The following is a 21,137-nucleotide window of genomic DNA, read 5'->3' on the forward strand; positions in this document are numbered from 1 at the left end:
CATGTGTGTATTGCGCGTGTAAGCATGTCTCATTAGAGGGGTTAAAGATCCATTTTCTTCCTTTCTGTTTCAGCCTGTTATGTGTGTGCGTGCGCATAATTTGACACCGTCACACACACTCTTGTCTTTACACCCCCCCGGCTTCACACACACACATACACTCTCTCTGTCGCGATTGTTTTTAAAGGTAAAGTGACGATTCATTATTTTGTTTTACTTTACAGTAGTGATTCCGTTAGTATGCACTCACACAAGTGTCATCACCAATGTTCCTTGCTTATTTCTCAGACAAAACTGTTTTTTCCGTTAAAGTGTGTGTGTGTGTGTAAAAAATTTAAATAAGAGAGGAGAAAGGTTTACTGTGTAAGATGAGAAGGGGGAGACGGGAGGGGCTGATTCCTCCTCTACTTTTAGTTTAGATTTACACTCGTACACAAACACACATACACGCACGCAAAAGGTAAAGTGCAGGTTAATTTGTTTTATTTTTACTTTATATCTTGTATTAATTATTTTTATGCATTTATTTTTGGCTGTGGAATGAATAATTTAAGTTTCCATTATTTTTTATGGGGAAATTTGCTTTGGTTTACAAGTATTCTGAAATATGAGCCCACTTTCGAAATGTATTATGCTCATAATCCAAGGTTCCACTGTAGTTATGAAAATGATTAGTAATCACACTATCCGGTATGACCCAGAAGAGGACTGGTTCCTTTCAAGATTGCGTCTTCTTCCCTATTTGGATTACATTTTTTGGGGGATAAATGTTTTTTTTTTTACCATTGTCACATCTGGCTTGCTTGTTAGAAGTCTAAATCTACATCTGGATTCCTGTAGAGTTGCTTTGTGATGATGTCTACTGAAACTGCTAGAAATGTAATTGAATTTACTCTGATTTGAGATACACAGATGAATGATCGGTATGTATTATAATAAGTCTATACAGACAGTGAGAGGGAGAAGTTATTTATACCAAGGAGACTAGTTCTAGTCCCAGAGTAGACTGATCTCCTAATAATCTTTAAAAATGCTTTAGTATTCATTTACAGTATCGATGACATTTTATCTTAACCATCGCCTGTAAAGTAAAGGATATTGTGTGTGTATCTGTCCATATAAATATGTACAATATAAAACATTGTGATAATTGTACTATACACTATTCCTAGATGAAGTGGGCTGTCTTATTGTCCAGCCCCGTGATCCCATCTTCATCAAGCAGCACACACAGGGCCGGCATTTACAAAAAAAAAAAAAACGAGTCAGTGGATAGAAAAAGAAAATCTCAAAGGCACACAAAATAGGCTACTTGTGTGTTCTTAGGTGGTTCTGTTGGACTCCAGGATGTGGATAATGACCGGCCCTGTGGCAGTGCTGTCCCGAGACAATAAGGAGTCGCTGACGCAAAGAGGCAGCTGTTTTCTTATAGCACATTTTTAAAGGTCCTGAAGGAGAACCTTGATGCACACCAGTGCCGGAAATAAGTTCCCATCCCTGCGATCTTTTATCCACGATAGTGTAATGATGTTATATTTAGTTATTTGTGCCTCAGATGCTAGAATAGTACCACTGGGTATTCTAGAAATGAAATGAAATACAAGCAATGGCTACATTTGGTTAAACACACATTCAGGAAATTTTCACTTCCTACTTCAGATTTCAGACATCCCAGATTTCCTGAAACGATAATTTTGTAAATAATGCAAAATAAAGCAAAGACGGTAAAATGTGAACGTGAGCGGAGGACACCTGAGGATAGCAACAATGGCTAACATTGTCCACAAGTGTAACCCTGCAAAAACACAGGTTGTTTATGTGAATAATAAAAAAAAAATCATCCATTCATCATGATTTAGTAACTGTTATATACTGGTCCTGGTCAAGGTGGATTGGAAGTCTATTCTGGGAACACTGGGAGCAACATCATACATACAGTACAGTTCCACAGTGTCGTACATTAAACATATATAAATACCGAACGCTAACTTAATAGTAAACTGCCAAAATATTATGACCAAACCTGATCCTTTAAGTAAATGCATCTGAAATCCATGTCTTTATGTGCTGGAGCGTTTGCAGGGTTGCTTGAAATTCTTCTACCGTCACAAGGTGCCACTTTGCTTATCTGACCACCAGCAGCACATGCTGGGAATTAGCAGAACTTCAAATAAGCCTTTTCTCTCATCCTTTTCAACGATTCCACTTGAGAAGGCTGAGTGATGATCTTTCCAGTCTTTTCTACAAGGTGAGTGTCGTCTGTTGTTTTTCTTTCTTCTCATTGTTCCCGTCATCCTTGATATTTAATAAACTCTGTTCACCCTGGGTTTCTCTGTGCTTTCACTTTCAATAAATAAATAAAGCGTCACTTGGGGCAAATCTTTCCATCTCGTCGCTCAATATGCCTTCAAAGTCAAAGAAAGAAAGAGTGAAATGGTAAAAATAACAAAAAGTAACTTTAGACAGACAGGGAGCGCAAGATGAAGAGACAGAGAAAGTGCACAAAGAAGTGACGGGAAGATGGTTTTGTCTCTGTACAGTTCGGCAAGCACTTTTCATGTATGCATTCATTTAGATTTTAGTTTAAATACTATTAATTCTTCCTCTTTTTTTTTTTTTTTTTTTTTTTTAAACGCGGTAATTGCATTAGCTGACATATCTGCAGTTGGACAAGTCAGAGTGAGTTTCCTGTTCAGGGTTGTTGCTGGTCTTTGATTTTCCCCTACACAGTCTGAAAGGCTTTGCTCTGCGGCGGCATCAGGACCCCCGTGGTGGGCACGGCCAGGCCCACCGGTGGGTTAGGCAGCCTGAACTTGGGGGTGGTGAGCGGTTCTGGGGAGGACTGAAGGAACTCAGGGGGTTGACCGTTCTCCTTGAGGGCGCAGATGGCTGGGGGCCGGGACCGCTGGCCACGCGGAGCGGTGCTGTGGACCATGGACTGGGTGGACGAGGCCCCGGAGCGAGAGCTGCCCGAGCGAGAGGAGGAGAGCGAGTTGGGTTTAACAAGCTTGGCTTTGGGAGCCTCGGCATCCTCCCTAAATGAACAAATGACACAGAAATAAAAACATATTAGGGTGTAACAGTGAAACAGTATTTCGGGGGCAATCTTCAGATAGTGTAACAGGCGCAGACAAGGAAACAACACATTTTAAGATGAGGTCGACCTATCTTGAATTCATTATTTAGTCATTAGTCATTGACTAAGCCTGATGTTCAATGGCAACTGTGAATAAAAATCCATCACCTCGGCTACAGCATGTGCCCACTCCTGTCTTAAACTTTTTTTTATCCAATTTTCAAGTACCTACAACTGTATTAATCATATATTAGTTAATATCACAAACATTATAAGACAAATGTGACCCAATGTCATACAGTCTTAACTAGCAGGCGACTCCACAACTCAGCAGGCTGCACAGGACGCAAAACTTATTTTACCTGATGTACCCTAATGCATCACATAAATGCTTGGCTAATAATGTTAAAGCTCCAAAAGGGACCTCAGAGAACCACGAAAGTGCTTATCCTTTTTACACTCACTTTTAGAGCCCTGTGAGCATGTTACCTGTGAAATAATAAAATCACTGACTTTTGATAATGTGCCTAAATTTATTATAGTGCCTGAGAGGTCAACCTCTAACAAAAGTATACACCAGAGAGGCATATTTTTACTAGTGTGTGTTTGATTTAGACACATAACCAAGTCTATATACTGTATCCACATGCTGCTGCTGATGTGTCCTGACTGCACTGCTGAACATATCTGGTCTTCCTTATTCTGCTTAAAGCTGAAATAATACATTATTATTATTATTAATTTACTTATTTATTTTTCTTGTTTTAGGTTTTTTTACAGGGTCATGGGAGGCCTTGGCTCCGTTGACCCCCTCTTTAGACTGTGGGAGAAAACCGGAGTACCTGCAGGAAACCCACCACGCACAGGGAGAACATACAAACTCCATGCATGTGTGATGCCTTTTCCTGATTTACTTTATTTTGCATTTTTGCCACAAAAAATTGGTTTTAATTATTTTATACAAAATAATGAATATACTGCCTGCCCATAAATATATATATTTATAAAAAAAAGTAATTTAACCCTAACTGATGCAGTAAGTAGCATCTTTAGGATGTGCTGGGGGAGACTTTATGCAGCAGTCTGACTCTTCCATCATCAATACAAAAAGAAATATTTTGACAGAAATGAATGTTGTGACATTGCATACTATAAGACAACTTACCATATGTACTCTATTCGTGTTGCATAAAAAAGTGATTTCACTAGTATTATTTCTGCCCTACAGTATCTGACTAAAGGTTAGTACTAATTAACTGAACAAAAATTGCTGTCAGTGATGATGGTTTGGGCAATTTTTTTTTTTTTTTTTTTGCCAGGCAGTGTATAAGACAAGGGGGAAAAACTAAGACACTTTTCAAAGTGATCCTGTCATTTATTCAATAAAAAGAAAAGTTATTCAACAAAAACTCTACCAAAGTGGGTGAATCACTCGAAAGAGGCCCTGAATATTCTGTAATAACTCTCACTATGGTAAAGCAATCCAAACCAAAAAAATATGTTACATACTTTAACGTATGTGTAACTGATTGCAATACGTACATACGATGCTTAAAGAGATCTGTCTTTTGCTCATTACTGTACACCACCATTCTGATGAGAAGTCCGGTGACCGAGTGAAGGGGTACGGTGTTTGAAAAAGCATGATGGCTGTCTGGCGTCTGCCTTATCGGTCCAACTCAGGAACATCTCAGCATGTTCGAAGCTCCATATACCAAGGAGAACATCCTATGTTGTTTAGTTTAAATTGCTTCGTCCTGGCGAGAGGTATTACAGAATGTTCTGGGCCTCTTTCAAATGAATCACCCTGTAACTGTCCCCTTCCTTATTTAGTAAACCAGTCATATTGGAGAACTGGGTGCTATTGGAGTGGACACACCCAGGCTTGATTACAGTCAGCTCTGTTAATCCTAAACACTTAAATAGACCCTTAATCATAAAGAGGGAAATACTTTATTAAAGGTATTGTATATAACTACTGTATAGAAGGTAGATAGATTGTATGCTCTAGCCGATTACGTAACTATTTTACCTGATCTCATTGGGTGTCTCCTCTTCCTCATACTTCTTCTTCTCTTTCTTGCGGAAGACCAGCCAGATAATGAGGATGATGATGAGGACGCCGAAGGACACGCCGACCACGGCACCAGCCACCACACCTATACCTCGCACATCTGCAACCAATCAATCAAAACACACGACAATCAGTTTTTTTTTCATCCCTGTTTGTTTGTTTAATGTCCTGGTAATGTTAACTAAGTCAGTTCCTGTTATTAATTATGCTATTAGTTGTCACAATTTCTTAAATAACAGCACATCCCCCTTCCACAAGAGTCTCACACGGGTCCACTCACACTGCATAGTGACTTCAATGATGCAGTTCTCCTCTCCCACATCGTTGCTGGCCGTGCATCTGTACACACCCGAGCTCTCCTGACTGAGGTTCCTCAACGTCACAATCTCAGGGTTCTTCAGATCTAAAACATAGGGATGTACAAGAACAAGTAAAAATCCTATTGATTAAGCATAAAATAAAAGTGCAGAATACTGTATTAGACAACCAGGTGCATACAGTAGTATGTAATAAGAGTTTACTAATTAAAGTTCCAGTTGCAGATTCAGAAGGATTCGTTTATGTAACTTCAATTTAACTATATTACCAAACGAATAATAATAATAATAATTAAAAAAAATCCAAACCACATTAAGTCCATGCTGGTAAAACTTCTCATCAAAGTTACCATAGTAACGTTGAGTGTAACTGTTACTGTACCTTCACATAGCTATATTATAAGAGGCGTTCAAGTCAAACTGTTGACTTTTTGAGTAAAAGCTCAACTGTGTTCTGTGCAATCAAAACTCCATTTATTTCTCTATATAATCATCTGCTACACTAATGCACTTATCCCAGTGCCTGGACACCATCAAGGTAGGAAGTTTTCATGATCAGACCGCCTGACAACTGAAATACTGGGGATCTTCATTCATGGACGTAAGGGCTTCTTTAAAACGTTTAGATCATTAAAATGTTTAACTGTGAGTCTCATCACTCATTCGGTCTTATGCTCATTTTTTAGGTCTACAGTGTCAGACAGAGAAACTCATTAACAAGAAACAACCTTTATTGTAGAACAGTTAGTTCTAACCGAGTAATCTGATTGGACGAAAGCCTTTTCACTGGCACTTCTCCGAGATTTTATTTACTCCTATGGTGGGATGAAGCTTACTAGCCTCTAACACAAGGTTAAATCCCAAATCCCTCTCTAACCCCTAATCAAGGGCACTACTTATTGTGTTGAACAAGTAAGTGTACAAGCACTAGCTTTTCATTTACCGCTTTTTTAGGAAAACAGTATTTAACAGAGCTGACATTCTAAGGTGGAATAACAAGACACATAAAGAGAAACTTATAGGATTTTCAGAACCTCCATGTTTCATTCTCCTTACCTTTTGGCTAAATAATACTGGTAAAATTGAGAAACTAATTGCACCCCTGTTAATTACACTAAATGTCAGTCGCCAGCTCTGTCAGTCGCGGTTACTTAGTACTACTAGTCACAGAAGCAAAAACAAACTCGAGGTCGTGCTGTTGTACTAAATATCAGCACCGCTGTTATATCCTAAAGTACTCGGGGTGCACTCTCGTGCATCACAGCAGTGCTGATATTCAGTACAACCGCGCTCCCTGACGTGTGATATTGCTTAATTAAATGTCTTAACAAACACACACACAAAAATATAAATAAATGTGGGACAAATCAAATAATAGGAATTATGGTAAAATATTGTTAAGCTTTTTGATAAGTAATTTAAATAATGTTAAGCTGTGTTAAAACATGAGTGATGATATTATATAAGAAACAATGTAAAAATCAAATGTAATTATACACTAGATATAATATATAAATATTTAATGCTATGTTAAGAAAGAAACAAGGTTAAACATTTTAAAGATCCTAAAAATAAACTGTAAATGTTTGACTGTATTATAAACATCAACATAACATTTAATGTGAAATGTTGCTTTAATAAAATAAAAAATGTTATGCGACAAAATGATGTTATATTAATACACTGAAATGATTTATTCATTTCATAACTAATGATGTCAGTGTTGCTCGATTTATAAAACTCCTACACACGCACATTTACAACGTTGCTCCTGGGAAATGTAGTTAAACGTTTAACTTCGCTAGTTATTCCTGTATAAATTATAGGATGTCGTGTTTCATCATTTAGCTGAATTGCCTCAAACTGCATGTCACAGAGTATTAATGAATATATTAATATCACCGGAGTGTGTGAATGTGTGTGTCAGACTGATGCATGCCTCTGCAGTGCCTCCAGCTGATGAAGCTCTGATGAAGCGCTCGTGTCCGGAACAACACACCATGATGGAGGAGCGGTGACGGGGCGCTCTCAGAGCGACTCCAGCCCGAGAGTCATTCCTCACTCCGAGCCTCGAGTGGGAGCATAATTCTACTGTTTTGGAGATCCACAGAGACTTATTTGATCTTAGAGCACCAACGATGATTGTACAGTAATTAAGGGAAATTGTTTTTAATCTCGTTGTTTATCAGGGCTACTTCACTATTCATGAACTCGATAAGCTGTTCACGGCAGCCCATGCACGTACTGTACAGAGTATTGATTTTATTTTAATTTTATACTGAGCTTAATTACGTCTCATAACTCGTTAGGTTTATTTAGAGCCTCTCTTAAGTTCTGCAATCATCCATCTGTTTAAATGGATAATTATTTAATTAAGAAAGAAAGACGGTGGCACAGTGGCTTAGTGGCCAGCACTGTCACCTTGCACCTCCAGGATCTGGGTTTGATTCCCGCCACAGGGTCTGTGTGCATGGAGTTTGCATGTTCTCCCCGTGCTTGGTGGGTTTCCTCCGGGTACTCTGGTTTTCTCCCACAGTCCAAGAACTAGGTTAGGCTAATTGGTGTGTCTAAGTGGTGATGCAATGCATTGGCACCATGTCCGGGGTGTACCCGGTCTCATGCCCTCAAGTCTCCTGGGATAGGCTCCAGGCCCATCCTGTATACAGGATAAAGTGGTTTAGACAATAAGTGAGTGATGTTGACTCGTTAAACGGACACTCTTACTTGGGTATTTATCCTTGAGCTCACAAAATATACGTAACAGGTGACATAAAAGGACAAGAAACAACAGTGTAGAAACGCCTTCCGTAAGTATTCTGTAAAATTTCCATATTCTCCTGGATGTTTGCTCATCACTTTTAGAGTTTTACTAAACTGACCTCCAGAGCGTACAGGAAGTGATTGAGATCTCATGGCTCAGCTCAGTGCAGTGTAGCACGTGTAGGTGTTGTACTCACCGATGAGAGCAAACTCCGGCAGCTTTCCCACGCTTCTGCCCTTGTCCAGAACTCTCTCCCACTTGTAGGAGATGGGGTCGGAGCCATCGGAAGACTTACAGCTCAGTCTCACGTCGCTGCCCTCCAGCAAATGCCCGTCCATCCAACAACGCGGCTTGGACGGCTTCACTGCATAGCGCACAGAGAGAGAGAGAGAGAACATGAAGAGGAGAATCAATGTGGGCAAACAGGGAGAGAATAAACAGGGGGAAAAAGTGTGAGATTTGTAAGGTGAATAAAATATAAAGGCGATGATGATGATGATGATGATGATGATGAGTAATCATCATGAGAGACGGAGGATAATAACGGGGAGAGGAGAGGAAGAGGAGTTCAGTTTAGGTTTGGTGCAAAGACAATTTCTTCCTCCTCTACAGAGGACATGATCTCCTTCACAACACCAGATTGTTTTAAACATGTTTATATATTTCATATTCTTGGATTCTTGATTGGATAAGTCTGGAAAAATATTTTTGGGGATCACAATCTGTACTTTTGTGCCAGCTTGTTTTTGAACTGAGAAAATGGAATAAGAGGGAGAAGCTACAGATAGAATAGCAGAACATGGAGAAGAGTAATAGGAAAACTACAGATATTGTTAAGAAAAAAAAAGAAAATGGGGGGAGTGGAAGAGGAAAAAAGGAGGATTTGGAGGGAACATTGGAAGAAATGTGGGTAAACAATGTAAAGGAGAATGAAGCGAAAATAGAAAGAGTGAGAGAGAGATAGAGAAAAGTGAGAAACTGGAAACACATTAGAAATATGAGAGAAAGAAAAAAGAATGACAAAGAATGACAATAAAAACAATAAATGGAGAAAATAAGATTTGAAGTGTAATAAGGGAATGGGGAATGTAATGAGAGAAATGGAGACTGGAAAGAGAAACAAGAGATTTGAGATTTTAAAAATGGAGATGAGATAAATAAAACAGAAAACTGGCAAAGACACGAGAAAAGATGCAGAGAACAAAAAGTGGGGATTGTGGGGAGTGATGAGAAGGAGGTGTTGAAGAGAATGGGGGGAAAAAAGCAAAAAGGGAGATGGTAGGGATCAAAAAGGGATGAAATGGAGTAAATAATGAGAGTATGGGAGAAAATGAAAAGAGGTGGGAGAGAAAATAGAAAAGTGGGAAAGAATATAGAGAAAAGGGAGAGGAATGAGAAAACAATGAGAAATGATAAAAACAACTAAGAAAAAATAGAAACAAGCCAGAAATTATGGGGAATAAAATGGAAAAAGGAAGAGAATCAGATGAGAAAAGGAAGAGATTTGATGGAAAATAAAGGAAAGCCTAATGCAAGCGTCAAGATGGAGTGAACAGAGAGAGTGTTAAAGTGGATGTACAGTAACTTGTGAGCCAGTGAGTAATGAAGGAGGCAGAAAGATTTAAGAGACTGAAGCAAAAAAAGGGATGGAGAGAGAGAGAGAGAGAGAGAGAGAGGGAAAGAGAAAGAGAGAGAGAGAGAGAGTACTGAACGAATAGGAGTGAAAGAGGAAATAAGGAAGATGATGGGGGAATTAGGGACAGGAGTTTATATAAAAACGGAGAGAAGTGCAGAGATCACAAGGAGAAAAGAACGAGGGATCTGAATGAGAGAAGGAATGAAGGAGGTCGTGTGTCAGAAGAATCTTTAATCCGGGATATAATCCTCTAGACGAGTTTACATTACACCAGCGTTCGAATGTGTTTCTAGTATTAATGAATAAATCATAAAAGAATGCGCAGATAAAATGTTCACATGAGACACACACACACACACACACACACACACACACACACACACACTGTAGGGTCCTGTGCCTCCCCTCAGCACTTTATTGATCCTGTCTAGCACCACGCAAATACTGTGTACAAACACACTTGAGGGAATATGAGGTTTTGATTTGAGTGTGTGTGTGTGTGTGTGTGCGCACATGTTCATGTGTGAAAGAGATAAAACACAGAATTGGCTAAACCAGCCAAATTCATGCTCTGTTGCATACAGTTACTGCGAGGCTGGAGGCTAAGTTCTACGCACAAAGGGAAAACGTAAACACAGACGAACATACACACACACACACACACACACACTCACACACACACACGGCGAGGGAAACCGTGCCAGACCATTTTATCTCGTGGCGGAGAAAATATGCAAATGCTCGTCACCCAAAATTGAGAGTGTCACCATAAAGCTGACAGCAATTTGTAAAGACCTTGAAGTTTATCCACTGCAATGTCTTCATACAGAGAGACAGAGAGAGACAGAGAGAGAGACAGAGAGAGAGAGAGAGACAGAGAGAGAGAGAGCTTAGAATGCTAAAAAGAACAATTACAGTTTCCTATTTAAAAGGGAAATCAAAAGTACATTTTAGATATTTCAATCTAGAACATGATTGTATGTGTTATACCGCCCCCCCCCCCCCCCCCCCCCACACACACACACGCACACACACACACCTCAAGCCATCCATGGCTCTCTTCCCGTTCAGTAAGGATTCATTAAGTGCTTTCTGTATGCGTGAGTCACACCGAGAAACTGACAACTCATCTGTTTCTAATGTTTTATTAAATGCTAATGAATGTTTATTGATGCTAATGGGATATTATTGTGATTTGGCAATATTGATTAACAACCAGCAGAGAGAGAGAGAGAGAGAGAGAGAGAGATGGGGAGAAAAACAAAAAAAGGAAACAGTATCAGAGCAAAGCACAGAGAGAGAGAGAGAGAGAGAGAGAGATGAACGGGAAGAAAAGCAGGAACAAGCATAAATAAAAGAATGAGACAAAGAAGAGGAATAAACCAGGAGGAGAGGTACTGTATACAAAGCAGAGTCATTTAAACATGAAAATGGAAAGTACGAAATACAGTGGGGGAGAGAGGGGGAGAGAGGGTGTGAGGAAGAACATAAATGAGACGAGGAGACAGACACTGAATAGAGAGAAGAGAGCGGGAAAAAACAGGAAGAGAGACCATAAAGGAATGAGAGAGACATTCAGCCCAAACACAGTATTAGTGCCGATCTCATTATTATTTTATTTTTTTTATAAATGTTTATGCTAAAGAAGTTACTAATTTCAAGTTGGTAACTTCAGCCGCTTTTTGGAGAGATGATTTTATATGAGCCTCACTTACTGTATATGAGTCTCACTTCAAAGGATAATAATTTCAAATGCAAATTATTCATACAATATATATTTATATATTTAAATCAAAACACTCTTATATCAAAGCGAATTTCCGCGTAAAGATTTATAGAAACGCTGATGATTCGTTGCACAACCCTAAAATATAAATCTAAAAAATAATAAATACAAAATATAAAGTAAAAATAAAACAAATTTACCTGCACTTTAACTTTGAAAAGAATTGTGGCTAGATTGATCAAGTTTACCCAGTTTAGAGACAAATAGACCAAATAGAGACAAGGTTCCACTGGATTTCTTTGATACTAAAATTGGTTTAAACTTCTAGATGCATATGACCTGTAAAAATTGTTGCTTAAATTTATTTATTTTTCATTTTTTTTGGTAAAAGCTTAAAAAGCTAAAACATATGTAGTGTCCGTAACCATATCAAATTTATGCAAATATCTTAACAATTTTGCATTTTAGAATAATACACTTTCAGGTTCATGTCTTTTTATGTGAAATCTAAATTAGCCAAATTTCATTTGAATGACAGTTAAGATCATTGAAAGATTCAGACACTACATAAAAATAAATGAAATAGTTTTTACCAAATGTTTATTTTTATCTGACAGAAAATATAAATGTGTATGCATGTTTACAAAAAAAACGTGAGAAAGAAATAATAAAGGGAAAATAAGACAAGAAGAGAAAAAAAAGGATATAGAAAGAGACACTGAGAGAATAAATGAGAGAAAAAGAGAGAGTGGTATCTAGAGAAGGACAGAGGGAGGAATACAGAGAGAGAGAGAGAGAGAGAGAGGTAGCGCTTGAAAACGTTTAGTCATTTGCAGCTTCTCCGCTGTGTAATTGCCATTAGACCACATTAATCTATTCATAACAACATTTACAAAATAACATTACGATAAAAACAAATCATCACGAAGGAAAGCACATCCCGCTTCACACTGCTCTCCTGTAACCCGAAGCCCTCTCAGTGAAGCACGAAGTCGGCCCTCGACCCCCGCTGTTCCCCCGATCCTCCTCCGTTCGCGCCGAAGCCTCTGTTCCAGACGTCAGAGACGACTCGGCAACGATATGGAAAGCACAAATCCGCTGAAATATGATGAGGAGAAACCTGTACCTGCCTCACGCAGGGCCGACAGCGCGCCGTGTATCTGTCGAGACCAGACAAGCTTTTCATTCTGTCCCCAACACCTCAGCATCGCAGTACCTCCCCATCTCTACAGTGATTCATAATAATGTCTGGTATCACTACCGCGGGAGAGAGAGGGAGAGCACAATAACCCAGACAGGAACAAAAATGTAAACGACTTGGATTGTCTCCGAACTTTCTACCTTGATGGTGTCCAAGCACTAGTGAAACTCTGGGATAAGTGCATTAGTGTAGCAGGAGATTATATAGAGAGATAAATTGAGTTTTTAACCCTTGTAAAATGTACTCCGCGTAGAAAACTACTCAATCTGCCAACAAGGTTTTGATGTTATTTTAGCAAATTAAATGCTTTCTAGGAATCAAAACTACTTTGGTTTGTGCACATCTTGTGAGGTCAGTGTGCATGTAAAGAGTTAAGTTTATCCTTTAATCAGAATGATTTTATCGGATCGAATAAATATTGTTACAGTAAACATATAGCTAGTGTTAGTCTCGCTGGTTATTTGATAGCTGGTACTGGTACGAAACTGAACCAATTAGGATCACATCTGTTTCATACTGTACACAACAACTTGATCAGGATGAGACATGAGCAAAAAAAATTGCAATATTCAGACTGTTTAGTTTTTTTTTCACCACCATTTGTAAAAGAGCAACACAACACGTCTATCTAATGCACATTGCGTTGCCAAGCAGATAAACCTGTGAGCGTCTTCCACCTCAGAACACCAACAAGCAGCTCGTTGTTTATCAGGGATACTTCACTATTCGTGAACTCAATAAGCTGTTCACCGCAGCCCATGCACGTGCAGAACATTGATTGTATTTCGATTTTATAATGAGCTTAGTTACAGCTAATGTCTCGTTAGGTTTATTTAGAGTCTATCTTAAGTTCCGCAACCATCTGTTTTAATGCATAATTAATTAATTAATTAAAAAAAGAAAGAAAGAAAGAAAGAAAGAAAGAAAGAAAGAAAAAGCAAAAAATAATAACTATTAGAGGGGTAACCTAGCAGTGGCTTTTGTATCCTAGAGCCCTTCAGAGTCAAAGGTCATATAGGAGGTCAATCAGGGGCATGAGGGGACGCTGCTACTGTATAATGCACAAAATCTCACAAGCCTCTTTTGAAGAAATATATTCATGCCAATGAAAAAAAAAATCCAATAATGGATATCTGACATGATTTCCACCCCGAGTTTTATCTGACTGTGATGTACTCTCCTCTAAAACAAAAGCTACAAAGGGACTCGCATAAGGCATGTGACCAACTTTGCTAATACAAAACGAAATAAACGACGACACAAGACGAGCACTAACAATGTGGAGTGCGGCGAAATCGAATCATCAGAAGCGGGAATCAAATTGAAGCGTTATTAGGTGGTCTGGTTAGGAGAAAATGAGGCCTGAGAAGAGATGCTTCCTGGAAGCTGGGCGCAGTGGGAGGTGCTCTTACCCAGGACCAGGAGATTGACCTGGCTCCAAAGGTACTTTCCCCCTGTCTTCACCTTGCAGTGGTACTCGCCCGAGTCGCTCAGCTGCAGGTCGTTGATCAGAAGAGAGGCGTCTCCGTTCAGGTAGTCTCCGGCGAAGGACAGGCGGCTTGCCTGGTTATCGTTGGTGTAGACCTCATTGTTGAAGAACGTGATGATCTGAGAGAAAGAGAGAGAGAGAGAGAGAGAGAAAGAGAGAGAGAGAGAAATTAAGAATTCAGAGAAGGATATGTTGAGTCTATATGCATTAGTATAACACACATTCAGAATGGCTCCGGGGACTCACACTTTACCTGTGTATATGCATAGTGAGGACCTAAACGTTGCTACCATACAAATCCATCTCATTATCCTTGTAAGGGCCAAACAATAAGGACAATGTTAGCAACTAATTAATGCTACAATACCCCCAAATCCAACCTTTTGTTTATATTAACCCTTAAAAATTATTTTTTACAGACCAGCCAAATGTCCCCGCTAGTCATATTATAGATATTTGTATCCTTGTGGGATCTCTACCAGGATATGAAATCATGTCCATGTACACACAGATACAGTAAGTGAACGTGACAGTGTTTGAACTGCCTACGGTAACAACGCCCTATATGGCAATGCCAGTGTGTAACAGCGCTCCAGCTGAGTCCAGCTGCAAACACACATGCACAAAAAGTAGGGATACTTCCGACATAATATAATAACTATCTGCAGTACTTATATGTTTGTAAGTACTTTTTTTGTTTGTTTGTTTTTGTTAAGTTTATTTACTCAGCATGTGTTTCCTCCAGGTTCTTTGGTTTCCTCCCTCCTCTTAAAAACATGCTGGACGGTGACGTGCCCTTAGGTGTGATCATCTATGCACGTTGCCCTGAGATGGAGGGGAATTTCATTAAGATGTACAGTATTCGTTCTTCATATTTAGTATTATTCCTGATCCACATTGAATACAGTAACTCATATCACCGTCTCTAGTTTGTAGTTTGTAGGATGGTTAATATATATATTGTTTATCCACCCACAATTATATTGTGACAGTTAAGAAAGATGTTCAAAATAAGGACCGAAATGACAAATGTGATTCTGTGTTTGTGTAAAATGATCACGTGTCCACAAACTTTTGGCCATACAGAGTGTGAACTGTGTAAATCTGATATTAGAAGAGAAAAAAGTAAGAAAGAAAAAAAAAAAAGCAAAGATACAGATAAATAAAAAATACAGATACAGAAAATACATACAGTACAAAAATAAAAATATTTATACAAAAAAACCCCGAAAAAACACATGCAGATCAAAAAAAAAGACATGCCAATGCAAAAACAGAAAATACACACAGACACACATACTGTGAATATATATATATATATATATATAAATAAATAAATAAATATATATATATATATGCACGCTGTGGGGGAAAGATTGAGTTATGGATCGCAATTCTTTTGTAATGATACATAGAATCGTAATTATACTCTAATGGGCTCTGAGGTATTGTGATATCCTATCGGGTGGTGACTGGTGATTCCCATCCTTTACTGAATCACTGAATGAACCGAGACCAACATTTTTATTACTATTACACTAACCATAGTGATTGAATACTTTATAATCAATAAGAAATGTTAACAACATTAACATATTGTTATAAGCTGAGTTTAAACACTTCAAAGAGAAAGTATCCTTTCTACTTTTCTCCATTCTCTCATCACATCACAGAGCCCTCTGACTTCCAGAAAAGTTGCTCTTACACAATTCAGAGGATGATTTATTCATCTCATCGTCTCCACCTCGTTCCTGATCAAAGTTTAAGACACTCTTGTAATTAAAGAGACTTTAATGCTATTTTCTCCGAAGTCTCAGAAGCTTTCATTTAGGCTTGCGCCTCTTTCCGGATTCTTCTTATTTTTTCCGCCGGAGAGTTAAATCCCAATACCTGGAGGATGTGGACTGAAAGAGATGATTTATTTTACATGCACACACAGCTCTTTTCGCCTCGATGAACACTGCTGAGAATAGTGCATCTTATCCGATGTTTAATTTCATTTGAAATTATAATGTTCTTAGTGACACACTTATTAAGCTTGTTCAGCGGCATTACAGCTCCTGCGCTGACACCAAAACATGATTTAACTGCCTCTGGAAATCAGATAAGCAAATATTACATTAGCCGCTCTTAAAGTCATTATTTTATCCAATTAAAAACGTTGCTCCGAATGGATCTGCAGCGTAATCGGTATCTATGAGACAGGCAGGGAGAGCGGGACGGAACGAATAAAGATGCAGGCGTTTGGTTTGACAGCCACATGGCTCCAGGTGCATCTTGTTTCAGGTTTGTTTGTGAAGCTGTAGAGAAAGCAGATTTGGCCTGTGGCAGGACAGCCGAGAGGAAAGAGAGAGACAGGGAATCTAATGGAAGATAGTAACCAAGGTGCTGTGGGGGAGAAAAAAAAGAGCTGCAATCGCGAAACATGAAGAGCATGACAATGACATGAGTGTAGCTCTTCCTGTTAAAGCCAAGCACCAGGGAAGGGAAAGTGTCTGCTGGCAGATAAAGCTGGTGGGATAAACCCAGACAAAAAGATATAAAGGAATGAAAAAGAGGAACGTAATAAAAAAAAAAAGTAAATATGAAGTGGTAAAGGGCATCATGAGGGATAGATACTGAATAGTGTGTGGAGTTACTGTTCTCCTGTCATTAAATAATTCTCTGAGTTGTATCTTTCTTATACAGTACTACATCAATTCGCCAACACTTACATTATGATAAAAAAAAAGCAAAAAGTGCTTGCAAAGCCTTTTACATTGGAAACTCCTCTCTAGTGAACTAAGGAAATAACAAAGTACTGATACTGGAGACTTCTTTTATAAGTGCTGTTGAACTTATCCTTACAGAAAGCATCACAATATCAATGACTTTATACAGTACATGCATTTCTTAAATGACAGCATGTTTTATAAAAAATGTTGTATTCTTAGTTTTAGATTTTACACTACATTATATAGGCAGAAGTATTCAGCCAAACCTGCAGTGACATTCTATATAAATTTATATACTTCAATATTGAGGTGGTGCAGCTATAACGGTTTCTACTCTTCTTGGAAGGCTGTCCTTAAGATTTTGGAGCGTTTCTCAGGAAATCCATGCCCATTTAGTCAGGTACTGATGTTGGACGAGAAGGCCTGGTTCGCAATCTCCGTTCCAGTTCATCCCAAAGGTTGAGGTCAGGGCTCAATGCTCGGTCCAGTCAAGATCTTCCACACCGAACTCATAAAACCATGTCTTTATAGTACTTGCTTTGTGCACTGGAGCACAGTCATGTTGAAATAAAATAAAGACCTTCCCCAAACTGTTGCCACAAAAGGTTTTTACGGATAGCATTGTCCAAGATGTCTTGGTACTGTATGCTGGAACATTAAGACTGCCCAGCATATGGATTGAAACACCTGATTGAAACACATTCTTTCAATAATTAACAGATTTGGCCAAATACTTTTGCCCATACAGTGTGTGACATCCAGTCGAGTTCATCTGAATTGATCTCCTGTTACTATAGAAACAATAATGCATTAGACTGGGCATGTTATTATAAACCACTGATCTGATTTACTGCCAGAACTACGGCTGTAATTCACAGGCAGTTGGTTCAATTTGATTGGATTTCTGGAAATTGTGATTCGATTCAGTCATGCTACTTCATGCAGCTTGACAGAAGTATATGCACTTACAGGTTTTGAAGAGTTATAAACATTGTAAGTTGCATAATTTGTGTTGGTTGATTAACATGTTATGTCATACAATGTGATCATCTTTTTTTGCCAATCTTGTGCACCACCATCCAGTCCAGTAGGTGGCGGTATTGCACCAACTGCTCATACAAAGTCAAAGATTAGGATTATGTAACTTACTGTACAGCACAGTGTGATTTTTTTTTAGCACATCCAATTAGGTAGCTACTGTAAGGGTCAGAGCAAAGGATCAGGCAGTATACAGCACCCCAAAACAAATCAGGGTTAAGGGCCTTGCCGTAGGACTCAACCGTGGCAGCCTGGCAACACTGGGGCTCGATCCCCTGTCCATCCGATCAGTTGCAGATCAAGAGCTGCTTTAACCGTTTGAGCCACCACATTCTTCCTATTTAAAGGCTCCCTGGCAGTGGTAGGAAGCAGCGATACTCTTGCAAAATGCGAGTTTAAGCCTCATCTATCATCTGCAAAAGCTTTGAATTGATTAATCAATTTTGGACCATTTGTAAGTTTGCTTAAATAATTAAAAATATGAGTAAGAATCAATCCTTAATCAATGCCTTTTAACCAACCAGTAGAAAGAATTCACCAGCATGGTGGGGAATATCACATACAGCTCCAGAGCCCAAGGAATTAAAGACTAAGACAGAACAGATACCAAGAAAGGAATAAAGCATTACCACGCGCTGTTGAGAGCTGGGTTTCTGCAGGATCCACTCGATGTCCAGCGTCTGTCCGTTCGACTGGCGGAACTGGTGATGGCACGGCAGCGTTGTGTTGTCCCCAACAACCTTCTTCATTTGTGTCTGAGCCCCGGCAGAAAGCACACTGAGCAGCACTGCACAAAACACACACGCGCACACACACACACACACACACACACAGAAAGAAGGATGTTACAGTAAGAATGTCTGAACATTTAAGAGATGCCTTAGTTGCCACACTGACACAGAAATACATTTATATCATTTTTTATTTTATTTTTTTTCTATTTTTGAAACACTGCAGTGAAATATCTCTGGAGCTGATGATAAAACCTACAATTGATGCAGAAGATGCAAAATACTCATACTTTTTATTATTATTTTTCTTTTATAAAGCCATCTACAACAAGAGACTGCCTGAGTGGACACATTAAAACCTAATGTCATGTAGGCAACTACTGTACATTTTCATTTTCACTTGATGGGATTGGAGTCATTCTGGATGACACCACTCCCATCAGGATAGAAAGGTGATCAGTCAGAAGAACTCCGTATTGATTCGTCCTTCTTGGAGGACAACTGGACGTAAGCGTGCAAGCAAAACGCCCCTCTCACTGTGAAGGTCAAACATTCAAGCATGTATATTTCTCTTAGTGTACACCACACATGTACAGTACGTCTCATCTGTCTGTTTATCGTTGTTCCTATTTGACTGTAAATAGGATCTCCTAACATTGTCGTTGTAAGGGTCCAAGCACTGCAAGCCTACCATAATATTACTCTAAGTATGTATTCCTACTCATCTTAACACATCCTGCAGTCCTGTATATGAGCGCCATTCCCAGTCACATGACCACGTGCGACACGCATCATGTCATCGACTATTCACTTTTAGTCAATTATCCCACTGAAAAACGTACTGTGAAATTCACTTTCATCACACATCCTAATGCAAATATCACTTCAGGCGCACAAAATGAAGCACGGCCAACCGAGTAGGGTTTATTAATGACACTTCCTTATAGCTGAGTGCTGTTTCCAAGTCCTATAGTTTATCTCTGGCCTTCTTGATCCAAAATCTATTTGTTACAGTCTTGCACCCTAAATTTGGCTAGGCATTGTAATTTAGTTGTACAAATACTGCAATGACGTTCCCTGTTAGGACTAAATTATTATTTTTTTTAAACTTAGAATGACTTTTGAGACTTTTTGAAATCGGATGTTGAAATGTCTGAGTACATCCATCATGGTCCCCTAGGTTTCTAACAAGGTTTAGAACTCTCTTTTTTTTCTATTTAAAATATTACACATCTTACTGTAGCTCTCAAATTACACTACTGTAAAACGGCATTTAAACTGCATCAAGTCTGCTTTCACAGAACAGATTTTTTTGCACTTTTTCGCCTGCTTTCCAATTTATTTAAGTAAATTGCTGTTGTCCTAATGATTTTAAGCATTATGTACAGTATGTCATGTTTCCTAGTGGTCCAGTGGTGAGCATGCAGAGCTCTTACCCACGCAACTGCAGACTGAGTCCTGCTCAGGCCAGTTGTTTTTGTATCAATTTGTTTTTTGCAACATTCGTTATTACACCGTCATGTAGTCCATGTTGTTCCAGCATTATTTCATTGAAATAGGTTCAAAAACAACCTACGTCTGTAAAGTTGCCAGTTTAACATCACCACAAATGTCAAGACAACCTAACATTCTTTACAAGCCAAGTGTTTTTTTTTCTTCTTCTTCTTCTTGGAACCTGCAAATGCCAAAGAATTAGGGAGCATTTGGGGAATGCATTTATAACAACCTCCTAATTTTCTTTTCTGCTGTGTATTTGCCAAGTCGGAGTACATTTTGATGCACCTGCCATAAATATAAGATAGACAAAATGTTTTTCAGGAACAGAGCTTTGAGGAAAGAGGCCTATTGAGGCTATCAAGATCAAGAGTTTTGTCAGACTCACGGATCAGAGTAGTACATCATTTACATATTCATCTGGTATTGACTGACTGAAGCGTTTCCTCAGGCTTAGTTGTAAATGAGCTCAAAAGATAAAAACAAAAAGTTGTTTTTTTTCCCCCACATGTAATGTGATGGAGTGAAACACAAGTTAAAACTTTTTATTTATTGTGTGCTTGGAGTTGTCATGTTCTCCCGTGTTTTGGTGGGTTTCCTCCACATACTCCAGTTTCCTCCCACAGTGCAAAGACGTGCATATGAAGCTAACTGGCATTCCTAAATTGCCTGGAGTGTCTGAATGTTGACTGGAGGTCCTACTACAGTCATACAAATGTGAATAAATACAATGGAAATCACCATTAGCCTCCATGATCCCTAGTTGGACTACAGAGGTTATGACAATGGCAACATACTATCGCATAAGCTGGGTTAAAATCATTTAATATAAACATACTGTATGTTTGAGTGAACTTTATAAGAAGTTTATACATAAAAT

At 38.8% G+C, this 21,137-nt stretch overlaps 1 protein-coding gene across 1 annotated transcript in view; it reads right to left on the bottom strand.

Moving 5' to 3' along the window:
- Nucleotides 1–324: 324 nt before the first annotated feature.
- Nucleotides 325–21,137, bottom strand: part of clmpb (CXADR like membrane protein b) — a 94,757-nt gene continuing 73,944 nt past the window's right edge. The window contains exons 2-7 of the mRNA XM_053501046.1: nt 18,662–18,819; nt 14,204–14,399; nt 8,425–8,592; nt 5,431–5,553; nt 5,109–5,250; nt 325–3,035 (exon numbers count right to left, since the gene is read on the bottom strand). Of these exons, the coding sequence (XP_053357021.1) occupies nt 2,723–3,035; nt 5,109–5,250; nt 5,431–5,553; nt 8,425–8,592; nt 14,204–14,399; nt 18,662–18,819 (1,100 nt within the window). The 3' untranslated portion in view covers nt 325–2,722. The remainder of the gene's footprint in view (nt 3,036–5,108; nt 5,251–5,430; nt 5,554–8,424; nt 8,593–14,203; nt 14,400–18,661; nt 18,820–21,137) is intronic.

Source organism: Clarias gariepinus, chromosome 7, assembly GCF_024256425.1.
Source record: "Clarias gariepinus isolate MV-2021 ecotype Netherlands chromosome 7, CGAR_prim_01v2, whole genome shotgun sequence".
NCBI classification, from domain to species: domain Eukaryota; kingdom Metazoa; phylum Chordata; class Actinopteri; order Siluriformes; family Clariidae; genus Clarias; species Clarias gariepinus.